The 19,459-nt window shown below is 42.8% G+C and overlaps 1 protein-coding gene across 1 annotated transcript in view; it reads left to right on the forward strand.

The window, feature by feature from the left end:
- The window catches only part of LOC126456830 (Down syndrome cell adhesion molecule-like protein Dscam2), a 416,068-nt gene that overhangs the window by 213,441 nt on the left and 183,168 nt on the right, over positions 1-19,459 (forward strand). The window contains exons 11-12 of the mRNA XM_050092636.1: positions 5,750-5,888; positions 5,991-6,110. Coding sequence (XP_049948593.1) covers positions 5,750-5,888; positions 5,991-6,110 — 259 coding nt within the window. The remainder of the gene's footprint in view (positions 1-5,749; positions 5,889-5,990; positions 6,111-19,459) is intronic.

The following is a 19,459-nucleotide window of genomic DNA, read 5'->3' on the forward strand; positions in this document are numbered from 1 at the left end:
GAGTCTCTTCAGTCAGAATTCCGGTAACATGTACTGCGACGACTGAAAAGACACTTTGAGATGCATCTTTCCACAGTTATGAATATTGGGTGCAAGATGCTCCCTCGTATCCATACTGTTTTCGTATCGGAAGAAACTTACCTCGTTATGTTGGCCCTAGTCTCTTTGGTCAGCTGCAATCTTGGGCCTAAATCCAGTTACTTTTTCTTTAAAGCAGAGGTCTCACTACCAGGTACTATCTTCCCTGCCATACCAGACAATGTCTGTTCCCTCCATGGACTATTCGTCTGCTGATAAGGCATGTTTCATACATTATTTGGCCCGTATCACGATTCGGATCACAATAACTTGGTTAATTTTTCCTTTCAGCATGATTCAACCGACCACAGTTGATACAGAATGGATACGGACCACCATTTGCTTTAAAGGTTTTCGTAGTACCTCATGTATCATCGTCAAGATTCGGTAGCGGCTTATTCAAATTCTCGGGTAGGGCTGACTCATTAACTCCATTCATATCGGATCCTCAGGCACCTCCAGTTTGTCAATATGCGCCGTTACTTCTTAACCTAGACTCTTCCTGGACAAGATCTATAAATTCAAGGCCAAACAAAGTTTCTAAGTTTCTCTTCAGACACATGGACCTGTTTATCTTGTATGTCAAGTGGCAATTTAGCCTTTAGGATTCTACTAATATCGACATGTGCCCTCGGAGCAGTCCAACATTTCCCTTGTTGAGAATCTTCATAGCATCCCACTACAGAATGAAAAGGGCTCTCTGTTCGAAGCTTATATGATTACATGTTTCAATCGTCGCTCTTCTTTCCGTGTAATGTTCCGCTGCGACTGACAGCGATAATTCCCTTCATTTTTATGTATAAGGTTGGAAAAGTCTTTGTGCTTTATGTAGCTCCTCCTGAGTCCGTTTAGGCCAGTACTTACCTAAGAAAGGTTTTTCAAACGCTTCATGACTTGCACAAGATTCTATGACATCAGTTTCCGTAACGAGCCTTCTCCTTGGAAGTATCCAGACACATAACTTATGTTTTTGTGTTCGGACCATGAAAGAGGCACTACATTTCTAAATCCTTTTACAAAGACAACAGAATTCAGTCTTCGTCGCTCTGGGATAAGGGGCTAAATCTGTCTATTTACGACAGTCTTTTCCAGATTCTTCTTCCACTAACGAATATTAGGACCAATTTGATGTTTCATCTGTTCGATTTGTTGTTTTAATCCATTATCAGGAGGCGGGATAAGTCTTGGACGTTTTTCTGCAGTAGATTTAATGCTTTGAAAAATATGAGCAAAAAACTATTCGTTTTTGGTCTCAACCCATTCATTGAGCTGGACTGAGTCAATTCTCGTGCGCCCTTCGAGCTTTCACTTGATTAAGTCTTCATGGCCATAGTTTATCTGAGCCATCTTATGTGCAAATTCTTCTACAGTTTGTTCGATATTTCCCTGATGCGTTTGCTACATCAGCAGAAAGTTTTCTCAATTTCGAGGATAAGTACCTCTTGGGACTTTTGCATCTCTTTTACCTCTCCTTTGGTTGCTAAGTCTTTCACTCAGTGTAACGCTTCAGGTTGCTGTTTAGCTGTAGCATCTGTTTCACTGATTCTTGCAGACATACTTGGTCGCTTAGCGGCTATGCAATTACTTTTACGTACTTTCGTAGTTATAATTGCCAATATACCTATCAATTGGGACCTACTGTTAAAATCTAATTCTTGTACCTGAAATTTCCTGTATATCATCACTCTGTGGCGTTCTTTAGGAATTTCTTTTTTGAAATTTGTGGTAAGGTCTTATGAGACCGAACTGCTGAAGTCATCGGTCCCTAAGCTTAGACACAACTTAATCTATTTTAAACTAACTTACGATAAGGACAGCACACACACCCATGCCCGAGGGAGGACTCGAACCTCCGATGGAGGAAGCCGCACGAACCGTGACGGTTCTTCGTATCTCATTTGATGGCTTCTTTATTATTTACAATTATCGTTTGACATTTCCTGTGTATTCATTTTTAATTGAGAGCGAGTGAGTACCATGAAGTTTCCCTTCTGCGCTATTCAACTATCTCACTACACTCAAAAGATCCCATAAAATAATACAAGAATGGTTACACAATATGTTGTGGCACTGATGAAGAGTGTAGTTCTATCTAAAAACCAGGAAGAGATTATTAGTTCAAATGGCTATGAGCACTATGGGACTTAACTTCTGAGGTCATCAGTCCCCTAGAACGTAGAACTACTTGAACCTAACTAACCTAAGGACATCACACACATCCATGCCCGAGGCAGGATTCGAACCTGCGACCGTAGCGGTAGCGCAGTTCCAGACTGTAGCGCCTAGAACCGCTCGGCCACGCCGGCCGGCAGAGATTATTGAAGTGACGATAGGGTCCAATTATACTAACAGAAATTATTCAATCGAATCTCTGTCAGCGAACTTAGCTACGATCTAGTGGTAATGTTGTGATAAGGCATTCACAAACTGACACAGTTGAAAGCGGTAATATTAAATACAGGCCTTTGCCTTTAATCAACTTTATGGCTGCGAAGAGTAGGTTGTGAAGCAAATGCACGTCTCCTGTCTGCTTAAGTAGTCGCTCTCACAATTACTTTCAAGAGCATCCAACAGAAACATTTACAAGATTATACACTAAGTATCCTTTACATTGCACAACAATGAAGAGAATGATAATAGTTTATTAAATAGTGTCCTCATTTGTTACACACATTGACTCATCACATTCGTCCTGTTCTCTGCCGCCACGTGTGGTAGCTCTCTCTTTACCGAAATACGTGTGTATACATGTGTCTATTTATGTGTTGGTTTGCTACTTGGCAACTAAACTTTATGTGTCTGCAACAAAGAACATGTGATGCATAAGGCCAAGTGGATTGAATAGCAAGTCAGTCAGACCGCACAGCAGACTCTCACAGACTCTCACCATTTAATGCTGAGAAAATTATAAAGTTCGAAGTAACTCGATATTTTAACTTTTGAATCAATAATTGACTAAATCTTTCGGATTCTACTGTTCAGGCGCGCGCTAGACAAGAGCACGAAATGCCCAACTCAACGTCGACAAATCGCAGCTCGATACAGCGTCATTTTCACTTGTCATGAGTTTATACATGAAATAAAAGGAGACTGCGCGCCATCTCCCACGTTCTTTCCTTAGTTCTTCATTTCCTATTTCGTCTTCTCTTGTACAGCCTTTCACTGACCTTGGAAACTTAAATTCTGCTGGTTTAAGTTGTCTTAGGTGTTTTGAATCTAATATCCAACTATCAGTTCCATGTAGTACTGCTGTTCATGCCATGAATTTATAAAATTTCATTTATTACTTAATGTTCCCATTATCGCGCCGAAAGATGTTGATTTTCTCATTTACGTCTTTCTCTTCATCGAAAGCTGTGTCACACAGTAGCCACTGGAAATGGGGCACCTGTTCCATTATTAGTCTATTTTATCGACGATTACCTTAGAGGATATTTTCCTGAAAAAGGCTATTGTTTTCGTTTTTGTCGTTGATATCTTCAGGTTATAATTTACGCTTACATTGTTTGTATATATAACACTGCTAATAATTTCTCTTCACGGTGCTATGTGATTACCTGGTTGTTGATAAATAGCACCGAATTCAGAAATTTGTGTGTCGCACTTTTTATACCTTGAGGTATGTGTATGTGAATTTCTAAGGGACCAAACTGCTTAGGTCATCGGTCCCTAGACTTAAACACTACTGAAACTAAATTAAATTAACTTATGCTAAGAATGACACACACACACACACCCATGCCCGATGGAGAACTCGAACCTCCGGCGGGAGGGGTCGCGCAGTCCGTGACATGGCGCCCAAGACCGCTCGGCCACTCCGCGCGGCCCTTGAGATATGTCCTTCATCCATTCCCTGACTAGGTCGCCGATAATGAACAGCGTTGGTGACATACAACAACCTTGTCTTACTGCCCGCTTTATCTCTATTTCTGGTATCAGCTCTTTGCCAATATCTATTCTTATTTTGATGTTTTTGTATCAATCTTAACATATTTTTAATCGCCTAGTTGAGCAAACGTCTTTTCTCCAATATTGATCAGAGTTTTTCGGTGAAGATATTTCTTTCATAGCTCCTGGATTTCACACCTACGGAAAGAGACTGCCAGGGAGACCCAAGAAGAGTTGGAGGGATGGACTCTATGAAGATTTAAACCAAGTGACAATAGATGTGAACGGATGGCGGATATTAGAAATGGACAGAATACAGTGGAGGAGGAAACTTGTAGATGCGTGCGGTCCACTGGGCCTGATCACGTAGTAGTAGTAGTAGTAGTAATAGTAGTAGTAGTAGCCCTACAGTGTTAGATGCGTTTCGAAACTGAGTTCTCGTATGGCTTGCATACTTTGTTTCAAAGTGAAAACATTGTCGTCACGGGATCTTCCTTTACAGAAGTTTCCTTCCTGTTCTAATAACACTGAATCAGAGATGTTTAGAAGACTTTTAGTTATTATTCATTACTGAAATTTCTTTGCAAGTCGTTATTATCAGACTAAGATGTAAAAGCTTACTCTTGATCGTACGATTCATTGCATTCGATGTCGCTTCTAGATGTTTCCTTAAACCGTGTCCTAATTTCCATTATGACATTGTCTCGGTCTTTTCTTATCTCTTGGGGTCCACAAACATACCACGTTGATCCAGCTATCATCCGTTCGCCAGACTACATGTCACAGCCACACATTTTCATTACATTACTATCTGTGTCTTCCACATCATCTATTGCTTAATCCTTTTGTTCGATTCTGTCTATTACTCACTGAGAGGCTTACGATTTTGAAGGGCATTATTCACTTCAGCAAATCATTGTCAGAGGTGAAAGACAAATAAGTAAAAAAAAAAAAAAAAAAAAAAAAAAAAAAAAAGAAAAGAAAACACTGGACCGTCGGGAATCAATCCTCTGCTATTTGTATTGTTATCTGTCTCTTATCCACTGAGGCACGTATATGTAAAATGGAACGTGAAACGATTAAGGTGCTGGACTCGTATTTGCTGCCCCCATCGGTCTGTCTCGCTTAGACTGGACAAAGCGTATATGCACACGACCATCAACCTGGTTTAACAAGAAACGTGTTTCATCCGCCTGCCTCATCCGACCACACGACTCCTTTCTACTGTTCCATGGTCCAATCTCGATGATCCCGTGCCTACTGAAATCGTAAAAGACGATACCGTTTCGTCGATACTGAAATTTGGTCTCCGGCGAATCAGCATGTAGAAAAATTTGCTCTGAACGGAGTGCTCCGAAACACTTGTGCCTCCACTAGCATTGTGTTCTGTCGTCAGACCTGCCACGGATGTTTTACACATCGGGCAAGCCTCCGATCTCCGCTTTCTGTGATGATATGTGGACGTTTACACCTTGACATCTACTCGTGTATTCACCGACCTTCCATCACTTTTCATAGACTTTAACGAGAACAGCATGCGAAAAGCTTATCAGCTTCTCTGTTTTCGAGATGTTCGTTCCCAGTCGCCGCACCTGCTCTCTATGAAAGTCCCTTACGTCAATGAATTTCCTCATTTTTTCGTCATTTGTGGTCCTTATCGTGGCTAGAATGATTCCCCATTCATCTACGCTGCACTCATGTACTTTCCCTGCTGCAACATGTCTCAGTAACGCTCTTTCACGGAGGACAGAGACTCATCGGTGAATATAACTGTGTTTTGCAGGTTACTGAGAAACAAGTGAGTGAGTTCCTCAGCGTGTTGCTGTTCAACAAAGTCTCCTCACACCACAGTGGGACGTACACTTGCGTCGCGTCCAATAATGCAGCGAGCGCCAACCACTCTGCGCAACTGCAGGTCAATGGTAAGTCTGAAGATTAAGCTGTAAATCCAGATATTTATGGAACAGCACATGTTTAATGAAAACTAGCAGTACATCAACCCGTGTGTTGTTACTCTCTTGCAGTATCTCCTCAGTGGCTGGTGGAGCCCCACGACTCGTCTGCCCTCTCTGGGAGTCCACTGTCCGTCCACTGCCAAGCTCAGGGCTTCCCCCAGCCAGTCACCTCCTGGTTGCGCGGACAAGGTGAGAACAGAAATGTTTCGTGCACAGATTAGATTAGATTAGATTAGTTTTTCGTTCCATATATCCGTGCTGAGGAGATCCTCGTGGATGTGGAACAAGTCAAATTTATTTATTTCTTTAAGCTGAAATAACAATACTAATAGTATGAAGATATACAATACATCATTTGTTTCTATTAAAAAATTCGTCAATGGAGTTGAAGGAGTTGGCCACTAGTAAGTCTTTTAGGCTCCTTTTTAAATTGATCTTTATTTGTAACTTAATTTTTTTTTATGTTTGCTGGCAAATTATTGAAGATGAGTGCTCCTGAGTAGTGGACCCCTATTTGAACTAAAATAAGTGCTTTTAACTCCTTGTGCAGATCATTTTTGTTCCTGGTATTGTATGTATGAACTGAGCTGTTTGTTGGAAAAAGAGATATGTTATTTAGGACAAATTTCATTAATGAGTAAATATACTGAGAGGCAGTAGTTAGTATACCCAGTTCTTTGAAGAGGTTTCTGCAGGACGTCCGCGAATTTACTCCACAAATAATACGTATTACACGCTTTTGGACTCTGAAAACTTTTGTTTGACTTGAAGAGTTACCGCAAAATATAATACCATATGACATTATGGAATGAAAGTAGGCAAAGTATGCAAGCTTTTTCATTTTTATGTCGCCTATGTCTGCTAACACTGTAAATACAGATTTGTTAAGGCGTTTCTGCAGTTCTGTGGTGTGCTCCTCCCAACTGAATTTATTATCAAGTTATAATCCCAGGAATTTAAGACTGTCCACCTCTTCTATCTGCTCTTCTTCATACTTTATGCCTATGCTGGGTGAAAACTTCTTACAGGTTCTGAATTGCATATAGTGAGTCTTTTCGAAGTTTAATGTCAGTGAGTTGGCTTTAAACCTTTTATTAGTATCCATGAAAATATCATTAGCAGATCTTTCTAGAACTACACTCGACATACTATTTATTGCAATACTTGTGTCATCTGCAAACAAAACGAACTCTGCTTCTGGCAGTGTAACTGATGAGAGATCATTAACGCAAACAAAAAAAGCAATCGCCCTAAGATGGATCCTTGTGGGCCACCACATGTAATTTCTTCCCATTCTGATGACGACTGATGACTTATTTCACTAGTCCCTTGCACTGACACCCTTTGTTTCCTGTTAGCGAGGTATGACTTGAACCATTTTGCAGCTCTGCCCGTGACACCATAGAATTCTAGTTTATTTAAAAGGATGTTGTGGTTCACACAATCAAATGCCTTAGACAAATCACAGAAAATACCTTCTGCTTGTAATTTGTTATTTAATGAATTAAGTACATTTTCACGGTATGTGTAAATAGCTTTCACGCTATCAGAACCCTTCAGAAATCCAAACTGTGCTCTTGATAATATGTTATTTGTGGTCCGATGGTTGAGAAACTGCCTGTACATTACTTTTTCTAAAATTTTTGAGAATGCTGGCAAAAGTGAAATGGGTCTGTAGTTTGATGGTAACTCTTTATCCCCTTTCTTGAATAGGAGCTTAACATCTGCATATTTTAGCCAGTGAGGAACTGTCCCAGTTATAATTGACTGGTTACACAAGTAACTTAGAATTGTACTAAACTCACAAGAACATGCCTTAATTAACATTGTTGATATTTCATCGTATCCACTAGAATGCTTTGTTTTTAAAGATTTTGTTATGGAAGTTATTTCTTTTGGTGAAGTGAGTGACATATTCATGTACCTGAAGCTATTTGTAAAACGCTAATTTCAGATATTCAAGGGCATTATTTACTGATCCTGACAGTATCAGAATGGAGCAATCATCGTCTTCTCCTTCAGCTCCTTCTGCTTCATCAAACTCTTCATTTTTTCATGACTTTATGCTTCCAAATCTTCACAGTAGTCTTCGTACTCTTATCATATTCTTCATTGTCATCATCATCCACCTTTTTTCTTAGTCGATCCTTAGATGCATTCTGTTCAAATATGAATTCTAAAAGCATCCTCAGTAGTCCAATAGTAACTGATCCGTCGGTTTGTACAGAAAAGTCAGTTTCGCAGCCCTTTACTCTTTCATACATCTTTTCATTTCTTATATCTAAGGGCATACCCAGCCGTCCTTTCGGGAATTTCTTTCACTGTTTCAGTATCTCTCTTGACCTCTTTGCTCGAAGTAAAATTCCCTCAAGCATGCAATAGCACATGGTCTGCTACCAGTTAAGATAATTTCATTTGTGTGTCCTACCCAACCGTCTAAATGTGGTGGAGAGGTCCTTACGTGCACTTTTATGACCGAGTGCTATGTTCGCTCGTGAAAGTGCCTCCGAAGCCAGAGTCCAACGAAAGGTGGGAGAACAACAGTAAAGTGAAGTCCATAGGTGGGGCGAAACCAGCCCCTCTACGTGATTCAACTCTGATACAAGACGCAGATAAAGACGACTCATCACTCACACTGAAAGCAGCTTATCACGGTCTAGGAAACATCCCAATTCCCAAGTCCTCCATAGTTCAGGTTTTGTGGTGGGTTGATATCCCCGAATTGAATTTTTGTATGAACATTTTTTGCTTGCGAGAGGAAGGGGACAGTGAAGAACCTGTATACATAAAATTCAAATAACTGGATAAATTTACAACAAAATGAAGCAACTGTTATGAGATTAACGATTTGCCGACTTTATTACACCTACATCTTCGTGGATACTCTGCAAATCATATTTAAGTGCCTAGCAGATGGCTCATCGAACCCCCTTCACAATGCTCTATTATTCCAATCTCGAATAGCGGTCGGAAAGAACGAACACCTATATCTTTCCATGCGAGCTCTGATTTCCGTTATTTCATCGTGGTGATCGTTTCTGCCCGTGTCGGTCGGTGTCAACAAAATATTTTTCACATTCGGAGGAAAAAGTTCGTGACTGGAATTTTGTGAGAAAACTCCGTCGCAACGAAAAACCCTTTGTTTTAATGATGTCCAACCCAAAGCCTGTATCATTTCAATGACACTCTCTCCCGTATTTAGCGATTATACAAAACGTGCTGCCCTTCTTTGAACTTTTTCGATGTACGCCGTCAATCCTACCTGGTAAGGATCCCACACTGCGCAGCAGTATTCTAAAAGAGGTCGGACAAGGGTAGTGTAGGCAGTCTCCTTAGAAGATTGGTTATATTTTCTACTTGTCCTGCCAGTAAAACGAAGTCTTTGGTTAGCCTTCTATGTGTTCCTTCCAATTTAAGTTGTTCGTAATTGTGGTTTCTAAGTATTCCGCCGATTTCAAGGCCTTTAGATTTGACTGCTTTATCGTGTAACCGAAGTTTGTGTTCCTTTTAGCACTCGTGAGGATGACGTCACACTTTTCGTTATTTAGGGTCAACTGCCAATTTTCGGACCATTCAGATATCTTTTCTAAATTGTTTTGCAATTTGTTTTGCTCTTCTAATGACGTTATTAGTCGATAAACGACAGCTTCATCTGCAAACAACCTAAGACGGCTGCTCAGATTCTCTCCTAAATCGTTTATATGGATAAGGAACAGAAAAGGGCCTATAACACTACCTTAGCGATCGCCAGGAATCACTTCTGTTTTACTCGATTCCTTTTTGTCAATTACTACGAACATGACCTCTCTGGCAGGAAATCACGAATCCGGTCACATAACTGAGACGATATCCCATAAGCATGCAATTTCACCACAACCCGCTTGTACGGTACAGTGTCAAAAGCCTTCCGGAAAGCCAGAAATACGAAATCGATCTGAAATCCCTTGTCAATACCACTCAACACTTAATGTGAATAAAAACCTAGTTGTGTTTCACAAGAACGATGTTTTCTAAACCCTTGTTGACTGTGTGTCAATAGATCGTTTTCTTCGAGGTAACGCATAATTTTCGAATACAGTATATGTTCCAAAATCCTGCTGCATATCGACGTTAATGATACGGGCCTGTAATTTAATGGATTACTGCTACTACCTTTCTTGAATATCTATGTGACCTGTGCAACTTTCTAGTCTTTGGGTACGGATCTTTCGTCGAGCGAACGGTTGTATGTGATTTTTAAGTATGGAGCTAATGCATCAGCAAACTCTGAAAGGAACCTAATTGGTATACAGTCTGGATCAGAAGACTTGCCTTTATTAAGTGATTTAAGCATCTTCAATACTCTGAGGATGTTTACTTCTACTTTACTCATGTTGGCAGCTGTTCATGATTCGAATTCTGGAATATTTACTTCGTCTTCTCTTGTGAAGGCATTTCGGAAGGCTGTGTTTAGTAACTCTGCTTTGGCAGCACTGTCTTCGAAAGTATCTCCATTGCTGTTGCGCAGAGAAGGTATTGCTTCTTTCTTGCCGCTAACATTCTTCACAAACGACCAGATTCTCCTTGGATTTTCTGCCAGGTATCGAGACAACATTTCGTTGTGGAAACTGTTATAAGCTAAATTTCGAGCTTCTGTAAAAGATTGCCAACCTTGGGGATTTTGCGTTTGTTTAAATTTGTCATGTTTGTTTCGTTGTTTCTTCAGCAGTCTTGTGACCCGTTTTGTGTACCAAGGAGGATCAGCTCCGTCGTTTGTTAATTTATTCGCTATAAATCTCTCAATTTCTCAATTGCTGCCGATACTATTTTGAATTTAAGCCACATCTGGTCTACTCTTATATTATTAATTTGGAGTGAGTGGAGATTGTCTCTCAGGAAGGCGTCAAGTGAATTTTTATCTGCTTTTGAGAATAGTATATTTTTCGTTTATTTTTGGAGGATTTGGGGGGTTACAATATTCAATGTCGCTTCGACAACCCTATTTCCACTAATCCCTGAATCCGTTTTGATGCTCGTAGGGTAGAGTTTCGAAAAAATACCAAATTATAGTCAAAAACAGAATTTGGCAGGTGACTACAAGGAACAGCAAAACGATTTAGATCAAATTTTCCTCTAGGTTTATTGATTTGAATCTCTGACTGAACGTGCATATATGCTATACAATTCCCGTAAGCAAGAGGAAGAATGGCTCTGAGCACTATGGGACTCAACTGCTGAGGTCATTAGTCCCCTAGAACTTAGAACTAGTTAAACCTAACTAACCTAAGGACATCACAAACTTCCATGCCCGAGGCAGGATTCTAACCTGCGACCGTAGCGGTCTTGCGGTTCCAGATTGCAGCGCCTTTAACCGCACGGCCACTTCGGCCGGCCAAGAGGAAGAGCAACGCATTATAGCGAAAGTGGTAAATTTTCCGTTGGCTGTCACATCTCGTAAATGGCTATGGGTAGTACTATGGAGCATTACTTAATAGAAAATAACGCACCGCGCGCTACCCCCGTCACTGTTGTTCTGCACTGATCCTTATATCGTTATTCGGACTATAAATAGAGTACGGCTATATCGTTATCCACATATGGCTACTTAAATTGACCAGATGCACTAAACCAGCAATTATCGTCCATATAACTATAACGGTATTATTCGTCTGAATGATCGAAAGTTACTAGGCTCATATTTGACCCTTAATAGTCCATTAATCTTGTCAGAGTTACATGTGCCCAAGCTCTCACTTACTCACTATTGCTGATGTTTCAAGATTCATTCGCCAACGAGTCATCATTTTAAGACACGTTTTATACAGACCATAGCTATCATACCGTCTTGTAGTTAATTTAAATATCCTGTTTCCCAAAATTATTAAATTTTCAATCCGGTGCTTTACTAAGCACGTGACGTGTAATCTTCTGCACATTATCCACGTCTGAAAGTTAATGGAATTCAGCTCCGACAGTTGCCTGCGAAGATGAAGTAACAAATAAGCATATCAGAACTACTAAAATATAAGTAACCGTAATATTAGCGGTCTTGGCAAAATGTTTACCCGGCACAGCTAACACGAGCACATGTCATAATCGATCTTGGACACGAAATACAACGGATTACCCTTGCGGAAGGATGTCATTCCCGCATTACCAACCTGGCTCATTGTTGACCGGGTTTCAACAATGCATCTTGTGGCTAGGAAAGATAGTGTACCGGCGGTAGGGGGTATTATTCAATCTTTTGTTCCCTTTCAAACAAATTCGTGAAATCAGAAGCGCAAAACATTCAGTCGAAGGCTTAGACTGTCTGAGATTACGGTCAAGTGCGGTGCAGCCGCTAAGGAAACAAGATTAGAGTCTGATTTAATAGATATACACTCCTGGAAATGGAAAAAAGAACACATTGACACCGGTGTGTCAGACCCACCATACTTGCTCCGGACACTGCGAGAGGGCTGTACAAGCAATGATCACACGCACGGCACAGCGGACACACCAGGAACCGCGGTGTTGGCCGTCGAATGGCGCTAGCTGCGCAGCATTTGTGCACCGCCGCCGTCAGTGTCAGCCAGTTTGCCGTGGCATACGGAGCTCCATCGCAGTCTTTAACACTGGTAGCATGCCGCGACAGCGTGGACGTGAACCGTATGTGCAGTTGACGGACTTTGAGCGAGGGCGTATAGTGGGCATGCGGGAGGCCGGGTGGACGTACCGCCGAATTGCTCAACACGTGGGGCGTGAGGTCTCCACAGTACATCGATGTTGTCGCCAGTGGTCGGCGGAAGGTGCACGTGCCCGTCGACCTGGGACCAGACCGCAGCGACGCACGGATGCACGCCAAGACCGTAGGATCCTACGCAGTGCCGTAGGGGACCGCACCGCCACTTCCCAGCAAATTAGGGACACTGTTGCTCCTGGGGTATCGGCGAGGACCATTCGCAATCGTCTCTATGAAGCTGGGCTACGGTCCCGCACACCGTTAGGCCGTCTTCCGCTCACGCCCCAACATCGTGCAGCCCGCCTCCAGTGGTGTCACGACAGGCGTGAATGGAGGGACGAATGGAGACGTGTCGTCTTCAGCGATGAGAGTCGCTTCTGCCTTGGTGCCAATGATGGTCGTATGCGTGTTTGGCGCCGTGCAGGTGAGCGCCACAATCAGGACTGCATACGACCGAGGCACACAGGGCCAACACCCGGCATCATGGTGTGGGGAGCGATCTCCTACACTGGCCGTACACCACTGGTGATCGTCGAGGGGACACTGAATAGTGCACGGTACATCCAAACCGTCATCGAACCCATCGTTCTACCATTCCTAGACCGGCAAGGGAACTTGCTGTTCGACAATGCACGTCCGCATGTATCCCGTGCCACCCAACGTGCTCCAGAAGGTGTAAGTCAACTACCCTGGCCAGCAAGATCTCCGGATCTGTCCCCCATTGAGCATGTTTGGGACTGGATGAAGCGTCGTCTCACGCGGTCTGCACGTCCAGCACGAACGCTGGTCCAACTGAGGCGCCAGGTGGAAATGGCATGGCAAGCCGTTCCACAGGACTACATCCAGCATCTCTACGATCGTCTCCATGGGAGAATAGCAGCCTGCATTGCTGCGAAAGGTGGATATACACTGTACTAGTGCCGACATTGTGCATGCTCTGTTGCCTGTGTCTATGTGCCTGTGGTTCTGTCAGTGTGATCATGTGATGTATCTGACCCCAGGAATGTGTCAATAAAGTTTCCCCTTCCTGGGACAATGAATTCATGGTGTTCTTATTTCAATTTCCAGGAGTGTAGTTTCAGAATTCGGAGACGTATTTCTAAGATCGTGATATTTCGAAAGTGCAGAGGAGAGTCACTCTGAACTTACGAGTGCCGTTTGCTAATACGAGGGTTGGAACTTTAATAGTGGCAACTATTTATTTACAACTCGTACAAAATAGATACGTCTTTAAAAGTTTTACTGACCTTCAAAGTAGTCACCAGCATTGTGTATAACGCGTTGCCAGCGATGTGGAAGTCGTAGGATACTCTTAGCAGTGCCAGTTGTGTTAACATTTCGAGCGGCACGGTCTATTGCCCGACGAATTTGTAGCAATTCTGAAGCGAATGCCGTGAAGTGTTTCCCTTAGTTAGAAATCGAGTTCAACTTACAAATGCTTAAGTCAGGGAAGTACAGTAGGTGGTATAGCACTTAGCAGCCCCATCAGTCAAACAAATCAGTAACAGCTTGCACTGTACGTGCTTGAGCATTGTCCTGCAAAATGATGGTCAGGTCCTGCAGTGTCATCACTTCTGTCTCTAAAGTGGTCGTAGGTTGTGTTCCAAAAATGAACAGCATTTCACTGACACTGCTAAGAGTATCCTACGACTTCCACATCGCTGGCAACGGGTTATACACTATGCTGCTGACTCCTTTGAAGGTCAGTGCCGTAAATAAATAGTTGCCACTATTAAAGTTCCAACCCTCATAAAACCGGCTTTGTTCTCCAGAAATCCAGTCGGGTAAGTTTAATGAATTGCCGTTCAAGGAACAAGAATTCAGGTATTCTCGTTGTATATACTATGTGATCAAAAGTATCCGGACATTAATACAGGGCGTGTTCGTCCCTTGCCTTGATGACGGCTTGAACTCTGTTAGCTAAATACATTTTTAGTGATGTGTCTGAATGTGTGTGAAGTAATAGCAGGCCTATCTTCCTCAAGGGTGGAAACCAGGAAAGGCAGTGATGTTTGCCGCTGGGGTCTGGAGCGAAGTACACTTCTAACGCATCCCAGGGGTGATCCACTGGATTCAGGTGGGGACTTTGGACAGGCCAGTCCATTGCAGGAATGTTATTGTCCACAAACCATTACCTCACGGGCTCTGCTTTACGACAGGCTGCGCCGTCAAACAGATACAAACTGCCATCGTTTCTGATTTGTTCCTCTACTAGCCGGCCGCGGTGGTCTAGCGGTTCTGGCGCTGCAGTCCGGAACCGCGGGACTGCTACGGTCGCAGGTTCGAATCCTGCCTCGGGCATGGGTGTGTGTGATGTCCTTAGGTTAGTTAGGTTTAAGTAGTTCTAAGTTCAAGGGAACTTATGACCTAAGATGTTGAGTCCCATAGTGCTCAGAGCCATTTGAACCATTTGAGCCTCTACTGTAGCTGTACACAGTGGTATAAAATGTGATGATATTGTGTCACAGCTTAATAAGGGGAGCACAACCTAACAATCAAAAACACCCCTTCACCATAACAGCACATCCTCCGTACTTCACTATTGACATGAATCATGTTGGCAAGTAATGTAATCCAGCTGTCTCTAATGACCTCGTTGTCGACGGAACGTTAGACCCCAATCTTCTTTTCTTCCTTCGTTCTCCAGGCATTTTCCAAACCCAAACCGATGGGATTGCCAAAAGGCAGAGCGTGATTCATCACTCAAATCTCTCGTTTCCAGTCATTCACTGTCCTGTAACGTATCTCTACACACCACCTCAAGTGTCGCTTACCATTGACAACAGAAATTTCGGACTATAAGGAACTGCTCGACCACTCTACCCTACAGCCCGCCCGGCTAGTCGCGCCGTCTGATGCACTCCTTCCCGAGTGGGAAGGCGTGCCGGTCCCCGGCACGAATCCGCCCGGCGGATTAGTGTCGGGGTCCAGTGTGCTGGCCAGCCAGTGGATGGTTTTTAAGGCGGTTTTCCAAGTGCCTCGGCGAATGCGGGCTGGTTCCCCTTATTCCGCCTCAGTTACACTGTGCTGGCGATTGCTGTGCAACCACTGTCTCCACGTACGCGTACACCATCATTACTCTACCACGGAATCATTTGGGGTTACACTCGTCTGGTATGAGACGTTCCCGTGTCGAACCACTGAGGGCCGAACCGCACAATAACTGTGGGTTCGGTGTGGGGCGGCGGTGGGGTGGGTGGACTGCTGTGGCCTGTTGTGGGGTTGTGAACCACTGAAGGCACCTGTTGGAAGAAGCCTCTCCGTCGTTGCTAGGTCCCCAGTTCAATACAATACAATACAATTGTACCCTACTCTTTTTAACTCCCTACGTACAGTCACTCTGCTAGCTGGACTACTGGTAGCACTTTGGAACTCACTAGTGATTCCTTCCGCTGATTTCATACCATTTTTACAACCACATTCTGGAATTACCGACGGTCCCTGTCCGTTTAAAATGGTTCAAATGGCTCTAAGCACTATTGGACTTAACATCAGAGGTCATCAGTCCCCTACACTTAGACCTTCTTAAACCTATGCCCGAGGCAGGATTCGAATCTGCGACCGTAGCAGCAGGGCGGTTCCGGACTGAAGCGCCTAGAACCGCTCGGCCACAGTGGCCGGCTCCTTGTCCATCAGTACATGAGATCTACCTGGACTTGGGTCAGCTTTGAATGTTCTTTCGTGTGTCCACTTCTGCATCATATAACCAACAATCGATTTGGGCAGCTTTAGAAGGGTAGAAATTTCGCAGATGGATTTGTTACTGAGGTGACACCCAGTGACTAGTTCACGTTCTGCTGTTACTGCTTACCTGCTGTCAACACGCTACTCGCTGCCTCGTTTTGTACTTAGGCCCTCCTCTTGCGACATCTAGTGGCATTACACAGAGATGTCCGGATACTTTTGTAAAGATAGTGTGTGTTTGTTGCATAGAGACCTTGAAATTAATATAAGAAACACATCGCTCATCAAAAAGGAGATGGCCATTCGTTTATTTTTAATGGAAGTGTCCCCTTACGTCAGTCGTGAACGGAGTCACTCGATCCAAAGGAAAATAGTGGAAAGGTTAATAGTCCGTATTCTCATCTGTAGAATTTATCCTAGCTACTACAACAGCAAAACTGAAACATTGTGGTGACCTGAAATTGTTGTAACACATAAGTAACAGTTCATTTTTTGTTAAACCTGCTATGTTCTCAACTTTTATTTGCCCTAAATTGGTATTTATCGAAAATGAATGATTAAGAGAGCTGGAGCACTACCTGAGTTGCTAAAGCATGGAGGACAAGAACATCTGCCACAGCGGTCCTCGGAGATAGCTCCCAGTTATTTATAAAAAGCGAATAAACAATGGTAGGTGAATTGGGATGTGCAATCCACTACTCCTAAATATGAATACAGTGGCTTAATCATTTCACTTCCTCTTACGGATATGTGTAGCTCAGTGGTAAAGCACCAGAGTGGAAATCAGAAGGATAGGAGATCGATCTCCAGACGGTCCACTCACCTTTTTCTGTCGTCTGTCACCTGTCACACTTCTGGCAATGATTGATCAGTTGAAAAATCTCAAGCCTCACCGTGGTTCGGCGTTCACGTTAAACCCCAAGTTCCTGTGCAAGTGGCATTTACAATCAGTTGAAACGTTGTGTAGGGAAGCAGCCTACTCACGCTGTAGTAAATTCACATCAGTTTCCGTTGTGTGCCAGCCAGTCTGCTGTAACTAGCTCTGACGTCATAAATGTTGCGCAATACCTTAAAAATCAAGCAAATGAACTAAAACTTTTCTAGCATGTCAGAAATAATACTAAATTAATGTGTGTTAAATATCAGTTCGATAACTTCAGCCATTTCCGAGATTTGGACGTTTTTCTGGAAAAATCATTGGCGCAACAGAAAAGAGCTAGAGACTTCAAAATTTATATTTAGATTCATCTTTCATAATGATTTAATAAAAACAGTACTTTGGATTTCACAAATTAAGACTTTAGTGGAAATTCATGATTTTCTGGTTTTCGTCTCAAAACTGAAGGAAGCAAGATAGATTAAGTAGGTTAATAAATAAGGCTAGGATGTTTAGATTTAAATAGGTTGGAGGTCCGCTATGATTATGAAGATGTGTAAAGTTTCTTTTTAATACCTATAAAATTATAGCGATAGCGGATCTCAAAAGGGACAGTTCAGAGCTCATCTGCTGCGTGCAGGGTAATTTAATTAATTCTCTCGCCCAAAGTATTTAACTTAGCCACGTCAAAATTTTATTATCAATACTTACCTGCGTGCTGAATGCACGTTTAAATTAAGAGCTTCTTCGGCCATCAGCCAAAGAAGCTATAAATTATTATGTAACTTGAAGTGGTGCGTTACTAGCCCAGCGGCTAGTCGGGAGAGCGGATTTAATCAGGCGTTCCCTCAGCCGTCCGCACCGCGGCTTTATATATAAGAACACTGCGCGAGGAAGGAAGGCCCCAGTTCTCTCCAGACACTGAATGACACGCCATCTGGGTCGGTAGTCGCGTCGCATCAGTGTATCTGCTACAAACAGCCTCAGGTGCCGTATTAAGTTACTAGAGATATGCGGAACCATGAAAACATTTCATGTGAAGTGTTAATTCTGGAATGATTTTCATTATCTAGCTTCAGTTTGCGTATTGTCGTAATTTTTCACGTGCCGTCGCGGGACAGACATTCTACCAAATATTTAGCGTGGCGTTTGATGAAATATTTTCATCAAATTATGGCGAGCATTCTTTTTTAACATTTGATTTGGACATTTATAGTTGCTTCAGCGCATTAGACTCTGAACTGTTCTGTTAGTTAGGTTGTAGGGATACTTGTGGTTTTTATTAGTGAATTTCAGAATATACTCAACTATTTTGGAAAACCGTTTTTGATTAGAAATCCCGGACAATCTCCTAATTCCTCAGAGCTATAAGCTGCAGCTATAAGAACATTCTCAGGTAAAGTGGGCACTAGGATATCTATTTACTGGCTCCAAGTTTTATTAAATCACTTTCTGGGGGTCACGGAGTAAATAGAGAGCCAGTGTTGAGAACGGCAAAAGACAGCAATAACAACATTCTAAAAGCTAGAAACTGGTTCAACACGCAAGCATATATCCAGCAATCAGATTTTTTTTAGTTTATTATTACAAACTCATCCGCCGCCCCACATATGGTGCATCGGCCGGGAAATGTTTCTACAGTCTTTTTATTATTTTTACAAACACATCCGCCGCCCCACATATGGTGCATCGGCCGGGAAACAACTAAGTGAAAGTGATTTTTAACTATTCGGATTCGCGAGTGAAATGCGACACGCAACTGAGTATAGAACAGTGAATGTGTTACGTGTGCATGTGGACGACGCAATTGGATTAACAACGCATCTGGATTGACGGAGCTGGCACTGAGTCTAGCGGTGCTGCCGGCATCGCGAGAAGCCAGTCTCGCCGCACCGCAGTCGTCCACTGAAGCAGCCGGCGCAGAGCCTGCTTTTGCGGGCCACGCACTCACACAACATCCGTCGGAGAGCTGTCTGCAGTTCAACGTGCCACGTCGCATCAGGAATCCTGGTACGCCGCGCCGGCAACGACATACGTCGTGCAGAAGGAACTAAGTTAAGTGAAAAGCTGTTAAAAATTTTACTAACCTGCACTAAAAGACTGTCGGCGATGGAACAGGCAAAAGAAGCTGAGGTTAAACTTAAATCAGAACCTATGTCTGTTGACGGAACTGTAAATCCTGACAACGGTTCAAGTGTAAATATGCAGGAAAGTAGTAATGTTAAAGTGAAACATGAAGTATTGTCTCCTGACAGTAGTGTGGGAAGGGGCAAT

Source organism: Schistocerca serialis, chromosome 1 (genome assembly GCF_023864345.2).
Source record: "Schistocerca serialis cubense isolate TAMUIC-IGC-003099 chromosome 1, iqSchSeri2.2, whole genome shotgun sequence".
NCBI lineage: Eukaryota > Metazoa > Arthropoda > Insecta > Orthoptera > Acrididae > Schistocerca > Schistocerca serialis.